This window comes from Oryx dammah, unplaced genomic scaffold, assembly GCF_014754425.2.
Source record: "Oryx dammah isolate SB20612 unplaced genomic scaffold, SCBI_Odam_1.1 HiC_scaffold_11232, whole genome shotgun sequence".
NCBI classification, from domain to species: Eukaryota; Metazoa; Chordata; class Mammalia; order Artiodactyla; family Bovidae; genus Oryx; species Oryx dammah.
The window spans coordinates 5,461,415-5,478,109 of record NW_024080625.1 but is presented as its reverse complement, the minus strand read 5'-3'; the positions used below and the strand labels follow the sequence as shown (position 1 = coordinate 5,478,109).

At 38.3% G+C, this 16,695-nt stretch overlaps 1 protein-coding gene across 3 annotated transcripts in view; it reads right to left on the bottom strand.

The window, feature by feature from the left end:
- LOC120861347 (protein kinase C-binding protein NELL2) overlaps positions 1–16,695 on the bottom strand; it is a 382,658-nt gene that overhangs the window by 18,536 nt on the left and 347,427 nt on the right. For all 3 annotated transcript variants that reach the window (XM_040236996.1, XM_040236994.1, XM_040236995.1), the window contains one exon: positions 7,237–7,377. In XM_040236996.1, coding sequence (XP_040092930.1) covers positions 7,237–7,377 — 141 coding nt within the window. The remainder of the gene's footprint in view (positions 1–7,236; positions 7,378–16,695) is intronic.

The window sequence follows — 16,695 nt, the reverse complement described above, 5'->3', positions numbered from 1 at the left end:
AGTTCAAAAGCATCTATTCCTCGGCACTCAGCCTTCTTCATAGACCAACTCTCACATCCATATAGGACTACTGGAAAAACCATAGCCTTGACTAGACGGACTTTTGTTGGCAAAGTAATGTCTCTGCTTTTGACTTGCTTTACCTTGCTGTTATCATAATCATTCAATAATGGCCTATCTAAGAGGTCCCGCCCCTGTCTGACTGTTAAACTAAAGTGCCTTTGTTCAGCTCACAGAGAATCAGACCCTGTCCACCTGTAAAAAGAAGAGATTAACATATCCCTTCCCTGATTCCCTGGAGAAGGAAATGGCAACCCATTCTAGGATTTTAGCCTGGAAAATTCTATGGACAGATTAGCCTGGTGGGCTACAGCCCACGGGGTTGCAAAGAATCAGACACAACTGAGTGGCTAACAATTTCACTTTCTTTCCCTGATGCTTGCCATTCCCAGAGATGTTTTATAAGACTGATGGCTATTTTTCACTTTAGTTACTCATTGCCTTTCCTTCTGTTCACATACTGTTGAAGCCTAGCTTGAAGGATTTTGAGCATCATGTTGCTAGTAGGCTAAATGAGTGCAATTGTACAGTAGTTTGAACATTCTTTGGCATTACCTTTGGGATTGGAATGAAAACGGACCTTTTCCAGTCCTGGGGCCACTGCTGAGTTTTCCAAATTTCCTGGCATACTGAATGCAGCACTTTCACAGCATCATCTTTTAGGATTTGAAATAGTTCAGCTGGAATTCCATCACCTCCACTAGCTTTGTTTGTAGTGATGCTTTCTAAAGCCCACTTGACTTTACACTCCAGGATGTCTGGCTCTAGGTGAGTGATCACACCATCATTGTTATCTGAGTCATGAAGATCTTTTTTGTACAGTTCTGTGTATTCTTGCCATCTCTTTTTAATATCTTCTGCTTCTTAATACTGTTTCTGTCCTTTATTGTGCCTATGTTTACATGAAATGTTCCCTTTATGCCTCATTTTCTTGAAGAGATCTCTGATTTTTTCCCATTCTATTGTTTCCTCAGTTTCTTTGCATCAATCACTGAGGAAGGCTTTCTTATCTCTTCTACTTTTCAGCTGTTTGTAGGGCCTCCTCAGACGATCATTTTGCCTTTTTGCATTTCTTCTTCTTGGAGATAGTTTAGATCACCATCTCCTGTATCATGTTATGAAGCTCTGTCCATAGTTCTTCAGGCACTCTATCATATCTAATCCCTTGAATCTATTCGTCACTTCCACTGTATACTTGTAAGGGATTTTATTTAGGTCATACTTGAATGGGATAGTGGTTTTCCCTACTTTCTTCAATTTAAGTCTGAATTTGGCAATAAGGAGTTCATGATCTGAGTCGCAGTCAGCTCCCAGTCTTATTTTTGTTGACCATGTAGAGCTTCTCCATCTTGGCTGCAAACAATATAATCAACATGATTTTGGTATGAACTGTCTGGTGGCGTCCATGTGTAGAATCTTCTCTTGTGTTGTTGAAAGAGGGTGTTTGCTATGACAAGTGTGTTCTCTTGGCAAAACTTGTTAACCTTTTACCTGCTTTGGTTTGTACTCCAAGGGCAAATTTGCCTGTCATTCTAGGTGTCTCTTGACTTCCTACTTTTGCATTCCAGTCCTTTATAATGAAATGGACATTTTGGGGGGTTGTTAGTTCTAGAAGGTCTTATAGGTCTTTATAGAACTGTTCAACTTCAGCTTCTTTAGCATTACTGGATGAAGCATAGACTTGGATTACTGTGATAATGAATGGTTTGCCTTGGAAACAAAGAGAGATCATTTTGTTGTTTTTGAGATTGCATCCAAGTACTGCATTCTGGACTCTTGTTGACTGTAATGGCTACTCCATTTCTTCTAAGGGATTCTTGCCCACAGTAGTAGATGTAATGATCATCTGAGTTAAATTCACCCATTACAGTCCATTTTAGTTCACTAATTCCTAAAATGTCAATGTTCACTCATGCCGTCTTCTGTCTGACCACTTCCAATTTGCCTTGGTTCATGGACCTAACATTCCAGGTTCCTATGCATTTTGCTCTTTACAACACTAGACTTGACTTCCATCACCAGTCACATCCATAACTGGGTGTTTTTTTTTTTTTCCTTGGCTCCATCTCTTCATTCTTTCTGGAGTTATTTCTCTGATCTCCCTTGGAGTTCATCTTTCAGTGTCCTATCTCTTTGCCTTTTCATGCTATTCATGGGGTTTTCAAGGCAAGAATTCTGAAGTGGCTTGCCATTCTCTTCTCCAGTGGACCATGTTTTGTCAGAACTCTCCACCATGACCTGACCATCTTGGGTGGCCCTACGTGGCATGGCTCCTAGTTTCATTGAATTAGACAAGGCTGTGGTCCATGCGATCAATTTGATTAGTTGTCTGTGACTGTGGTTTTCATTCTGTCTGCCCTGTGATAGATAAGGATGGGCTTATGGAAGCTTCCTGATGGGAGAGACTAACTGAGGGGGAAACTGGTTCTGATGGGTGGGGCTGTGCTCAGTAAATCTTCAGTCCAGTTTTCTGTTGATGGGTGGGGCTGTGTTCCCTCCCTGTTGTTTGACCTGAAGTCAAACTATGGTATAAGTAATGAAGATAATGGTGACCTCCTTCATATGGTCCCATGCAGGCAATGCCACTCAGTGCTCCTGACCTTGCAGCAGGCCACTGTCGACCCATGTCTCCACTGCAGACTCCTGGACACTCATGGGAAAGTCTGGGTCAGTCTCTTGTGGGGTCACTGCTCCTTTCTCCTGGGTCTTGGTGTGCACAAGGTGACTGTATAGAGCTTCTCTATCTTTGGCTGCAAATAATATAATCAATCTGATTTTGGTATTGACCATCTGGTGATGTCCATGTGTAGAGTCATCTCTTGTGTTGTTGAAATAGAGTGTTTTCTGTGACCAGTGTGTTCTCTTGGCCTTTCCCTCTCTATTCTGCCTTTTGACTTTAGTGCCTCATTGCTTTTTTTCCTGCTTCCATAAAAGAACATGGATTCCCTCCCTGACAAGACAGTTATTTTGAGACATTAGCCTGCCATCCTCTCGGTCAGTCGACTTTCTGAATAAAGTCATATTCCTTGCCTCAACACCTTGTCACTTGGATTTCTTGACCTGTTTTGCGGCAAGCAGAGCAAGCTTGGACTTGGTAACAGAAGTGGGTGGCAGAAATTAGCAAAGACACGAGTTAGTTTAAGACATGCTGAAATATACTTTCCTGTGAACTTCCAGGTAGAGCTGATTAGTAAGTAGTTGGAGATACAGGTCTGGAGTTCAGAAAATAGGACTGGGCCAAAATATGGATTTGGTAGAGATATACTTTAATCATTCCCTTTCTCAAAAATAGACCTTCAGAATCAAGCTCAAACTTCTGAGAAAGGCATTTAAGACTACTTCCTCTGCTTGCACTTTCTGTCCCTATCTTAAGGTGTACATCACATCATACTTAAGTCCTGAAACAATGCTAGATAGCTAGATACTCAATCCTTTCTTAGCCCCAACAGAAAATAATTTCTCTTTGTTACCTTATGGCTCTAAACTTATTCTTTCCTTATGTACTCATCATTTTCAACTTTGAAGCTTTTCTCCTCTGGTTGAGAAACTCTCCACATTCTACTTATATGACAGTTGTTACTATATATATTTTATCTCTACTATAAGCTGAGAGCAGTGACCATACCTCATACCTCCTTCAAATCTGTTTACAGCAGATGCCTCGTAAAGTACCTCAAGCTACCTATACATATATTCACTAACTACTTCATGAGTTGAAATAGATTCATTTCATTTTCATAGTTTCCCTTGATTTAAGGTAAGAATTTATAGTATCTGTTTTGAACATAATACTCAAAGATACTACCATATAAACATTTTTTTTTAAGTCATACAAGTTCAAAAACACCTCACCAAGCATAAAGATAATCTAGAAATAAAAGCTTTAAGTAAAAGGAAATGTGGGCGTGAAATGCAATATTCCTACACGGAAAAAAAATACTTGGCCTTGTTCTCAGAGAGAGACAAATTTTCAGGCACATTAGAAATGATGATGTGGATAAGAAAATTGGTACCCTTGCACATTTCCTGGGGATTAAATGTCTACACCTCCGAGGTAAATGGATGAGCAAAATAATTTAAAGTTTGTATGCATGCAGTTTATTAACATGTATGTTGTAGATTACACAGTCTAAAAAATAGTGCAACAGTACAAAGTTATTTATTCATATCTTCAAATATGACTTAAGAATAATTGTAAACCTACTGCTGTGGATTTGTCCATGTTGAAATGCTTCTTGTTTTTTCCCCCAGAACAGAAATATGGAACTTGATCAGATATAACCATAGTTTTAAAATGGCATCCTTCTAAATGCTAATATTAAAATTCTACAGATCACTGAAATTGCAGTAAGTAGATAGTTGTTACAAAGAAGCATTTTAGTTCTCTTTTATATGACAAAGGTTAGTACTTTTAAAAGAATTCTTCAGATCACACTGTCCTTGAAAGAGTAGTAGATTTTTACGATAATCATTATAAATTCTATTGGAAGATAGTTGTAAAATTATCTTTACAGAATTGTGGGTTTTTTTTTTAATAATAAGATTTCCCACTCTTTATGTATTTATGGAATTTCCTCAAAAAGCCTTTTCTGTGTAGGCATTTCACAGAATCCGTTACTTCCCTATATTCATCTGTATCATGTGTTATTTTAATGATTAGTTTTCCTTGTTACTTTTGGACACTTAATGAATGCACTTGTTATGTTTTGTCATTTTCACCAGACTAGTATGTATTTACTGTATGAAAGGAAGTAGAAGTATTAATTGCTCAGTTGTGTCCAAATCTTTGTGACCCTTTGGACTGTAGCCCACCAGGCTCCTCTCTCCATGGGATTCTCCAGGCAAAAACACTGGAATGGGTAGCCATTCCCTCCTCCAGGGAATCTTCCCGACCCAGGGACTGAACCCAGGTCTCCTGCATTGCAGGCAGATTCTTTACCATCTGAGCCACCAGTGAGGTGGTGTGTATCATACATATGACTTACTGGATATCATACCATATGTCTGGTGGAAAAGTGAAGTACTTCTCTCTTCTCAGTTAAATAAGAAGCAGAGTAATTAACAGAGAAAGAAGAAAAAGTGGTATCTGAGATGTGAGGAGAGTGGAGAAGTTATGACATGATTGCATCAGAGAGTTGCAGTGGAAATTAACGGACAATGCTGATGGTTCTTGTGGCGTGTAGTTTAACAAGATGGCCAGCAACAATTCTCACCATTTACTATTTATGCTCTTTGGTTATCCTCTCTCCTTGGACTTACTGAGTGGCTTCTAACAGAAAGACTATGGGAGAAGTGGTGAGATGCCACATCTGAGATTTAGTTGTGGAAGACTGTTGCTGCCATCTTGGGCACATGCTCTCTCTTGGAATGCTTTTTCTAAGAGAAGCCAGCCCCTAGTCCTGTGGAGTGGCTCATGGGTTAAGGATACAAGCCCTGTTAGTGACCTTAGAAACAGATTCCCTTACCCTCCACTCCTGACCCAGTAAAGACTTAGAGATGAGACCACATCTCTGGGCAGCAACTTGATATTAGTAACTTCACTAGAAACCTGAACCAAAGGAATCCAGCTAAGCTGTTCATAGATTCCTTATCCAGAAGCTGTGAGATAATTTATTATTTTCAGTGGCTACACTTTGGGGGTTACTTTTTATGCATCAGGAGATAACTAATACAGCCCCCTTGAGACATGTGGTCATAAATTTAAAAGATACTGAAAGAAGTTACAAATGTAAATTAAGATAGCAGAGCTATGTATTTTTTTTAGTCACATTCTGATGCACCAAAAGGGAAAGCAAGCAAAATTAAACCCAGGTTACTCCTACAGCAGAAGAAGAAAAGATAGGAAAAAGGAGGAGATGAAATAAAGACACATTTTTTAGCTTTGCTGTCTATATTTCTGTATGATTGAATTATTTATAATCAGTTTATATTTATTCTTTATGTGTATAATTTAAAATAAAAGACAATGCTAAAAAAGCAGCATTGAAGACTTCTTCCTGATAATATACTATAGAAACAGGCAATATAGTTTATCAGGGAAGGGCAAAATCACAAGGTTTGATATGCTTCTTGAACGGCATTCTCATAAGCACAAGGTAAAGCCTTCAGATCACAGCTAAGGGTTGTTTGCAAATGCTAGGTTTTAGCCCCTGCTAAGGCAGCAGCATTCCCATTCCATGTAAAAATCCAGATGAACACTCTGCTCAAGGTCCAGAGCTCTGCAGCTGTTGGCAAAGCGCACAGGGAACCTTGGCATCTATCACCCAAGTCTGCGTCACTTTTCTTTGTGTGAAAACCTCTAGAGGCCCAAGGATAAAAGGCATCTCATCATTTAAGCGTCAAGTACAGTTAAGTTAGATTCTCCAAGGCTTTCATCGACTGTGTCATATTAGCCTCTCCATTCTTTCAGGCTGTTACTCGATGAAGGTGTAAACACCAATGGAGAAAATAAAGACTTCTTGAGGTCTGGTTTGTTTCCCAATTCCACGCCAAACACTTTTGGTGTGAGTAGTTTCCTTGGAAATTATTCACTGTGCTTTGCTTACTCTGTCCACCTTCTAAAATTTATGCCCCTTAATAGTAGATATAAAGGAGCAGAATTGTCAATTCACTGAAAATAAGACAAAATTAATCCTAAATAATTGAATATAATCTGACTGAATTTCCATTCCTATTAGATTGACGTCTTTTAAGCATGGACCATACCTTCTGCTTGCAACATTCACTAAACATTCTAACTTTGCCAGGCAAACGATACATCAGGAATAGCCCAGAGAAGCAGGTATCATGTTTTTTTTGGACATGTCATCGCCCTATTTTCTCTCACCTCATTTTCCCTCTATCCTGCTTTCACCTGTTTTTCTACCTCGTTTTGGGTCAGATTTTTACATGCTGCCATTAAAAAATTTATCTGATAGTATAGGTTTATTTATTCTAAAAACATCCTTCAACAAAGTATCCACGGAAGATTGGTTTGCTGTTGCAAGTATTATTCACAAATCAATTAAATATTATAGTTAGGAAGCAAAAGTTAGATTTTAACATGTTTCCAATCACTTGTAAAAACACAGCAAAAATCACCAATACCTGAATTGAAATCAATGTCAACTAATTATGTCTTACTGAACGTGTCTCAATTTCAAGACCTTAAACTCTAGGTCTTTTCCTTGTACTGACCTTCACACGATTCGCCACTTGGTGAAAACATCCCATTGTCATGGTAGCCATCTCTGCACTCACAGTGGTACCATCCAGGCAGGTTGATGCAGTTAGCACGGCTGTCACACTGAACAAAGCCATCAGAGCACTCATCGATGTCTGGGAAAGAAAACACAAATGAGATGTTATACAACTGTTGCCTCGCTCTCTAAGAAACTAAAATATTCTGTTAGACGGGTACTAAAATATTCAGTGCCAGCAAATCCTTAAAACTGAGAAAATATAAAATAAAGGCAGTCTACTTGGTTGTTTTTGACAGCTATACAGAAAGAATGTAGTGGGATTAATAATAGAACAAACATCTAGACAGTTTCCCTGCTGCAAAAGTCACCAACTGCAGAAAACGGAAAAAGAAAAGCATCTATGATACTCATTAGTGCTGCTTGCCAAATATTTCCCGCTCTTCTCCTGGACACAAGCTAGGATTGCGGTGTGACTTCCTGAAGCCAACTAGGGAGTGATATGAGTCACTTCTAGGCAGAGCCTTAAAGATGCAGCGTGTGGATTTGCACATATTCTTTCCGAATCACAATGACCAGTGATTTCCAGAAGCTCTGAAGTTCAACCCGAGTCCTGAGTGAAGATGATACGGGGCATAGTCCTCCTCTACTTGTGGTGGACATACAGTAAGAACAAGAAATAAACCTTTTTGCTTTAAGTCACTGAGATTTTAGAGTCTTTTATTACTATCAACATAATCTCTAGTACATGGCAATAGCATTCATGCATCAATATGCTTCTGATTTTTGAAAATATATCTCATTTATGTCACCTTTTAATTGGTTCATATATATCATTAACTCATTCAACCCTCAAAAAAGATCTTGATATGTAGACAGTATACTGAACATATGGGGAAAAAATGAGGTAAAAGGAAATAATGGGATATAACTAAGGTCACCTAAAAGTTCATGGTAGCCTAACTTCCAGCTATCTGTTCCTTCTTACAGGTAGACACAGGTTCAAATTGGCAAAATTACCTAAACAAACAGAGTATGCATCTTGAGTCTAATATATTGCTTCCAGTAGCTTTTTACTAATCCCAAATGTTATGAGGTCATTATTCTCCTTGTTCAGTTTGTTGATAAATGGGGACATCTGATGCTCATCCAAGTCTCTTTACTCATTCACAGAAGAAAAAGTAATGCCTAGAGTTGCCTAGCAGAGTGTCCCCTTCTTCTTATATATTGTCTGGGTTTCTGGATGCATGGGGTTGCCTCAGTTCAGTCACTCAGTCATTTCTGGCTCTTTGCGACACCATGGACCGCAGCACACCAGGCTTCCCTGTCCATTGCCAACTCCCAGAGCTTATTCAAACTCATGTCTATTGAGTCAGTGATGCCATCAACCATCTTATCCCTTGTTATCCCCTTCTCCTGCCTTCAATCTTTCCCAGCATCAGGGTCTTTTCCAATGAGTCAGTTCTTCACATCAGGCAGCCAAAGTATTGGGAGTTTCAGCTTCAGCAACAGTCCTTCAAATTAATATTCAGGACTGATTTCCTTTAGGATTGACTGGTTGGATCTCCTTGCCATCCAAAGAACTCTCAAGAGTCTTCTCCACAGTTTTAAAGCATGAATTCTTCAGTGCTCAGCTTTCTTTAGGGTCCAACTCTTACCTCCATACATGACTACTGGAAAAACCATAGCTTTGACTAGACAGACGTCTGTTGGCAAAGTAATGACTCTGCTTTTTAATATGCTGTCTAGGTTGGTCATAGCTTTTCTTCCAAGGAGCAACCGTCTTTTAATTTCATGGTTGCAGTCACCATCTGCAGTGATTTTGAAGCCTCCCCAAAAATAAAGTCTCTCACTGTTTCCATTGTTTCCCCATGTATTTGCCATGAAGTGATGGGGCCGGATGCCATGATATTAGTTTTATGAATGTTGAGCTTTAAACCAACTTTTTCACTCTCCTCTTTCATTTTCATCAAGAGGCTCTTTAGTTCTTCTTCACTTTCTGCCATGAGGGTAATGTCATCTGAATATCTGAGGTTATTGACATTTCTCCCAGCAATCTTGATTCCAGCTTGTGCTGCATCCAGCCTGGCATTTTGCATGATGTAAAACCCTGCATATAAGTTGAATAAGCAGGGTGACAATATACAGCCTTGAAGTACTCCTTTCCTGATTTGGAACCAGTCTGTTTTTCAATGTCCAGTTCTAATTGTTGCTTCTTAACCTGCATACAGATTTCTCAGGAGGCAGGTCAGGTGGTTTGGTATTTCCATCTCTTTCAGAATTTTCCAGTTTGTTGTGATCTACACAGTCAAAGGCTTTGGTGTAATCAATAAAGCAGAAGTAGATGTTTTTCTGGAATTCTCTTGCTTTTATGATGATCCAGTAGATGCTGGCAATTTGATCTCTGTTTCCTCTGCCTTTTCTAAATCCAGCTTGAAGATCTGGAAGTTCATGGTTCATGTATTGTTGAACCCTGGCTTGAAGAATTCTGAGCATTACTTTGCTAGCGTGTGAGATGAGTGCAATTGTGTGGTAGTGTGCGTATTCTTTGGTATTGCCTTTCTTTGGGATTGGAATGAAAATGGACATTTTCCAGTCCTGTGGCCACTGCTGAGTTTTCCAAATTTCCTGGCATCTTGAGTCCAGCACTTCTACAGCATCATCTTTCAGGATTTGAAATAGCTCAACTGTAATTCCATCACCTCCACTAGCTTTGTTCTTAGTGATGCTTCCTAAGGCCCACTTGACTTCACATTCCAGGATGTCTGGCTCTAGGTGAGTGATCACAACATCATGGGGTTGCCCCAGACCTTGCTAAATGATCTGCTGCCATTTCCATCTTGACATCCTTGCCATGCCTGCAGATTCCACTTGCCAAGGTAGAACAGGCTTTTCTTAATGTTTCCCACATATTCAAAAGCAGAGATATTACTTTGCCAACAAAGGTCCATCTAGTCAAGGCTATGGTTTTTCCAGTGGTCATATATGGATGTGAGAGTTGGACTGTGAAGAAGGCTGAGCGCTGAAGAATTGATGCTTTTGAACTGTGGTGTTGGAGAAGACTCTTGAGAATCCCTTGGACTGCAAGGAGATTCAACCAGTCCATTCTAAAGGAGATCAGTCCTGGGTATTCTTTGGAAGGAATGATGCTAAAGCTGAAACTCCAATACTTTGGCTACCTCATGCGAAGAGCTGACTCATTGGAAAAGACTCTGATGCTGGGAGGGGTTGTGGGCAGGAGGAGAAGGGGACGACCGAGGATGAGATGGCTGGATGGCATCACCGACTCTATGGACATGAGTTTGGGTTAACTCCGGGAGTTGGTGATGGACAGGGAGGCCTGGTGTGCTGCAATTCATGGAGTCGCAAGAAGTCGGATACGACTGAGCGCTCACCTGAACTGAACACCTGAGTCATATTTCCTGCTGCAGTGACCATCATGAAAACGTCCTTCCTTCCTTGTTGAAGGGAAGACTAAGTACTTTTTAGAGTTCTTTCCCTCCAGACAGTCCACTTTAATTCAGTTAAATGAGACTAAGAAGGCAGTAAATACTGTTGAGCTGGAGTGGAGTATCCACTGCTTCTTAGTCTCATCTAATTCCAAATTCTGGAAGTATATATTTCTTTCACTCTCTTTTAAAATTTCTCTTTTTCTTTGTTCAATTTTGAAAGAGACAAACTTTGAATAAAAGAATAAATTTTTTTAAAAGGAGGAAAAAATGTCATCACTCATTTACTTCTTGATAAACCCAGAAATCCTTCACTTAAAGAAGGTACAAACCATTCTCTTAGATCAGGTAATAAGTGAAAAAAAATAAATATTTCATATGATTGCAAAATTTTAACATTATTTCAAAGCCATGAATGAATGACATGTCACTGTGGTTCCTCTTCTGAAGAGTCAGTTCCTGCTGTCAGTATTTCCTGTTGTCAAAATAATTGTTAGTGGTTAAATCAGCTAGCCATTAACTTCCTGACATACAGCTGATGTGGACTGCTTCAATTTACTATGACCTTACATGTTTCATGAAACAGGTTATTTGTATTTCAGGTGCCTTCCTAACTGATGATCCTCTGATTTATAAACGGGACTAAAATGCTATACTCATTTCAGCTTTATATGGTCTTTTCCTCTAACCCAAATGATGCAGAAAATTGGTTATGTCATTTCTTAAGTGCATGGACAAAAGAAAAAAGGTTGGAATTTAAGCTTTGGAAGCGAGTTTATTGGAAGAAGGCCATGAGGGGGATGTTCAGAATACCTTATTTTAGAAAAATTTGTTCTTTAGCATTGGTGATTTGGAAGTAACTATTAATGGAACAGAGCCTTCTCTACTGAAGCAACTTTCACATTTCATGTACACTTTTATTTAGCCCTTTTATCTTTCTGCCACACAAGGGTGATCTCAGGTCATATGACACAGATATATATTTAAATTTTTACTCCTCATTTTCTCTTGTCAGTCATTCTAATCATCAGGACCACTGTTATACTGCTTCATCCCCACTTTTCTTTGTTTATATTACAGCAGCCTTCCTTGATCTATAACCATTAAATTTTAATAGGAATGCTATGTAGTATATTAGTGAATATCCCCTGAAGACTGGGAATTGAAACATATGCTGGCCATAATGCATTTCCCTATACAATTTGAGTATTATTATTTGACTGTTACTATTAAGTTGTATTTTAAAAGATAAATAAGCAAATATATGTCACTCTTTAATTTACCTTTCAATACTTATTGAATACCTGTTATATGCCAAGTACTAAGTGCTGGGGAAACAAGGATACAAATGCAGAAGTAATTCCTGCCCTTCCTGGGTATAGTATAGATCTAAACTCTGTGCGGGTTTTTTTTTTTTTTAATTTTACTTGAAATTTTCTTCTTTTTTTAAATTTTACTTTATTTTACTTTACAATACTGTATTGGTTTTGCTATACATCAACATGAATCCACCACGGGTGTATATGAGTTCCCAATCCTGAACCCCCTCCCATCTCCCTCCCCATACCATCTCTCTGGGTCATCCCAGTGCACCAGCCCCAAACATCCTGTATCCTGCATTGAACCTAGACTAGCGATTTGTTTCTTACATTATATTATACATGTTTCAATGCCATTCTCCCAAATCATCCCACCCTCTCCCTCTCCCACAGAGTCCAAAAGTCTGTTCTATACATCTGTGTCTCTTTTGCTGTCTTGCATACAGGGTTATCATTACCATCTTTCTAAATTCCATATATATGTGTTAATATACTGTATTGGTGTTTTTCTTTCTGGCTTACTTCACTCTGTATAATCGGCTCCAGTTTCATCCACCTCATTAGAACTGATTCAAATGTATCCTTTTTAATAGCTGAGTAATACTCCATTGTGTATATGTACCACAGCTTTCTTATCCATTCATCTGCTGATGGACATCTAGGTTGCTTCCATGTCCTGGCTATTATAAACAGTGCTGTGATGAACATTGGGGTACATGTGTCTCTTTCAATTCTGGTTTCCTCAGTGTGTATGCCCAGCAGTGGGATTGCTGGGTCATAAGGAAGTTCTATTTCTAGTTTTTTAAGGAATCTCCACATTGTTCTCCATAGTGGCTGTACTAGTTTGCATTCCCACCAACAGTGTAAGAGTGTTCCCTTTTCTCCACACCCTCTCCAGCATTTACTGCTTGTAGCCTTTTGGATAGCAGCCATTCTGACTGGTGTGAAATGGTACCTCACTGTGGTCTTGATTTGGATTTCTCTGATAATGAGTGATGTTGAACATCTTTTCATGTGTGTCTTCTTTGGAGAAATGTCTATTTAGTTCTTTGGCCCATTTTTTGATTGGGTCATTTATTTTTCTGGAATTGAGCTGCATGAGTTGCTTATATATTTTTTAGATTAGTTGTTTGTCAGTTGCTTCATTTGCTATTATTTTCTCCCATTCTGAAGGCTGTCTTGTCACCTTGCTTATAGTTTCTTTTGTTGTGCAGAAGCTTTTAATTTTAATTAGATCCCATTTGTTTATTTTTGCTTTTATTTCCAGTATTCTGGGAGGTGGGTCATAGAGGATCCTGCTGTAAATTGTGTTTTAAGAAAATAAGTTGATTAAAGTCTGAATTTACAATCCTACAGGACAGTGTTTCCTAAAATGTGACACATCTGCCACCACTGGTATGGTATTTAGGTGATAATAGGTAAACATTTTATTTCATGTTTCTGCATTATTTCTATTTATAGTAAGCTATGGTTTTTCCAGTAGTCATGTATGGAGTAAGAGTTGGACCATAAAGAAAGCTGAGTGCCTAAGAATTCATGCTTTTGAACTGGAGTGTTGGAGAAGACTCTTGAAAGTCCCTTGGACAGCAAGAAGATCCATCCAGTCAATTCTAAAGGAAAACAGTCTTGAATATTCATTGGAAGGACTGATGCTGAAGCTGAAGCTCCAATACTTTGGCCACCTGATGTGAAGAACTGTCATTAGAAAAGACCCTGATGCTGGGAAAGATTGAAGGCAGAAGAAGGGGATGACAGAGGATGAGATGGTTGGATGGCATCACTGACTCAATGGGCATGAGTGTGAGTAAACTCCGGGAGTTGGTGATGGACAAGGAGGCCTGGCGTGCTGCAGTCCACAGGGTCGCAAAGAGTCAGACACAATTGAGTGACTGAACTGACTAAACTGATAGCAAGTGATACTAACAGTACAGTAGTGAAATTGTATTTAAATTTTAAAAGTCAGAGGGATTACAGAAACCACATTAAGTATATATTGGTACAGACAATATATGAATATGACAAAAGTTATTAAGACGTCATATAAATAACCAGAGTTTTGATATAGCGTGGAACAATTATTCACATTTCAGAACGAATTACTGAGTAATTCCTTAGGTACTGAAATGTCTTAATTCATTTAAAATATGACAATTTATCAAATACAGTATAAATATCCATATGTCATGGTTCAAATTATATACTTGTCACCATTTAGGACAGCAAAGTAAAGCTGGCCAGATAACGTACATTGCTTTATTTTATACTTTCATGTTCTTGCTATTTTTGATTTGTTTATGAAAACTTTTCTACTTTGGTGAAAGTAGAAAATGAAAGTGTGCTTGAATTGCCAAAGTATGCACTTCCCAAAAGGAGGTATGTTTGTTTGGGTCATGGTTCTAATTAAAGTGAAAAATAAAACAAGCAGCATTGTAAGCTATCTGATGGTATGTATACTGTTAGTTACTCTGTAAACCTTAATAAGAATTGAAATCTGATCTGCCACTTAAGAATTAAGAAGATTTTTATCTATACACAAATTTAAATATTACTGTGAGTTAGAATATCTAAATGCACAGATACATACATATTATGCCTTACATACCATATATTAACAGAAAATAGCAAAAAAAAAAAAAAACCCAATAATTTATTTCTTCTTACTTCTTTAGGTTAGTTAAAAACAAATCTTCATATTATTGAGTTAGAAACACAGAGAACAGCAGACCTAGGGGAGAAAAAGTTATAAGAACCACCAAGTTTGAACAAATTACTTTCCAACTGAATAAGAGTATTCAAAAAGATCAGTACAGGATGTATAAGTTCATATGATTTATTCTTGATTATAAGGGCCTTAATTTTACACTCTGCAGGTACATTATAAAAAAAACTAAAAATAAATTTTATGAAAAACTATGATTTCATTACATATTCTGTCTTAGGAAGGAACTAGTTTGTAGTTCCTTGGGAACACTTAGAACTTTTTCAGCAGCTACTTTTAGAACAGTCAGCTAGTGATGATATTAAGATGCTGTCCCAGAGCACAGAGAATCTAAAATCCAAAAACTGTTTAGCTATCCAGTAGTAGTTACAAATAGCAGTTATACTCCAGGGATCAAAAACGACTTAGAAAATAAAAGTGGAAGCACTGTAGGGATAGATTTTCTAGAAAGTACATATGTTTTAAGGACTTCCCTGGTGGCTCAGAGGGTAAAGCGTCTGCCCACAATGCAGGAGATCTGGGTTTGATCCCTGGGTCAGGAAGATCCTCTGGAGAAGGAAATGGAAACCCACTACATAATCATTAAAAATAAACCAACAGGCAGAAAACAAGAAAGGAAACTGTATGAACAACAACAAAAAAAAGCTCACAGATGTTAGTATCTTGTCATAGATGAAGGAGTCAAGGTTAAACCACAGACCAGAACTCTCTCAAGTCCAGTGCTCTTTCTCTCACCGTAGGCTGCCTCTGAAGACCAATTTGACCAATGAGAAACAGCCTATACTCTGAGATGTCTCATAATATATCCTAATGTGAGTGAATTTCAGCTCTTTGGTGTGATAACTGTGTAACAGTGTGTATTTTACTAAACCTCTCTGAGTTTTCTGTTTTTGACCTAGAAGTAATACTCTCTATCTCTTAATAGTTTGCTGTTGACTACTACAGACGACAGAGGATGAGATGGCTGGATGGCATCACTGACTCGATGGATGAGTCTGAGTGAACTCTGGGAGCTGGTGATGGACAAGGAGGCCTGGCATGCTGCAATTCATGGTATGGCAAAGAGCTGGACATGACTGAGCAACTGAACTGAACGGAACTGAACTGAATTGCTATTAAGTAATCTTCTAATAATTTTTCCTCACAGGAGAAACAGTGCCTAGCTCATAACAGGTATTCCTCCCTATCTTTTTGCTCACTTTTCAAAATTATCTTGACTCTTTGGGTGTTCTATTTATTAGTTTGTGAATTTTGCACCAAAAAACCCAAAGCAAAACAAAAAAATAGGGTGAGGGGAAGTCTGAATTGGTTCTATAGATTGATTTGGCAAGAACTGATTCTTTACATTATTGAAACTTTTAATCCATTATACATGATGTATTTCCTCTTTCTCTAATGATTTTTATAGCTTCTATGGTCTTCATAGGTTTTTAAAAGGCTGTCTTCTATATATTTTGCCTGGGCTTATTCCTAAATGACTTTTTTTTTTTTGGTATTCATTTTATTAACACTAACATTATTTCCACCCCCCCCACTTTATTAAGGTGTAATTCACAAAATGATAATATATTTAAAGTGTACAAATATGATGATTTAATATAAGTATAAAGCATGAAAGGATTCTCCCATTGAGTTAATTAGCACATCCATCAGCTTTTTGTTTTTGGTAAGTGCTGGGGTCCAGCCCCTGCAGGATCCAGGGGTACCCAAAGGAGACGTCGGCAAATGATTTAGAGAGAGATAAGGAAAGAATGTTGTAGATAAGAAAACAGAGGAGAGAAAGAGGCTGATATTCTTTGGTTTACACAGAAAGCTAATAAAGTCTTAGAAGCTCAGGCAGGAAAGTGAACGCAGAGAGACTCTGTGTTCCAAGAGATCAGCCTGAAAAAGAGAGGGAGGGAGAGGGAGAGAGAAAGAAAGAAAGAAAGAGAGAAAAAAAGAAAAACATGGGGTGACAAAGCTTCTTTGGT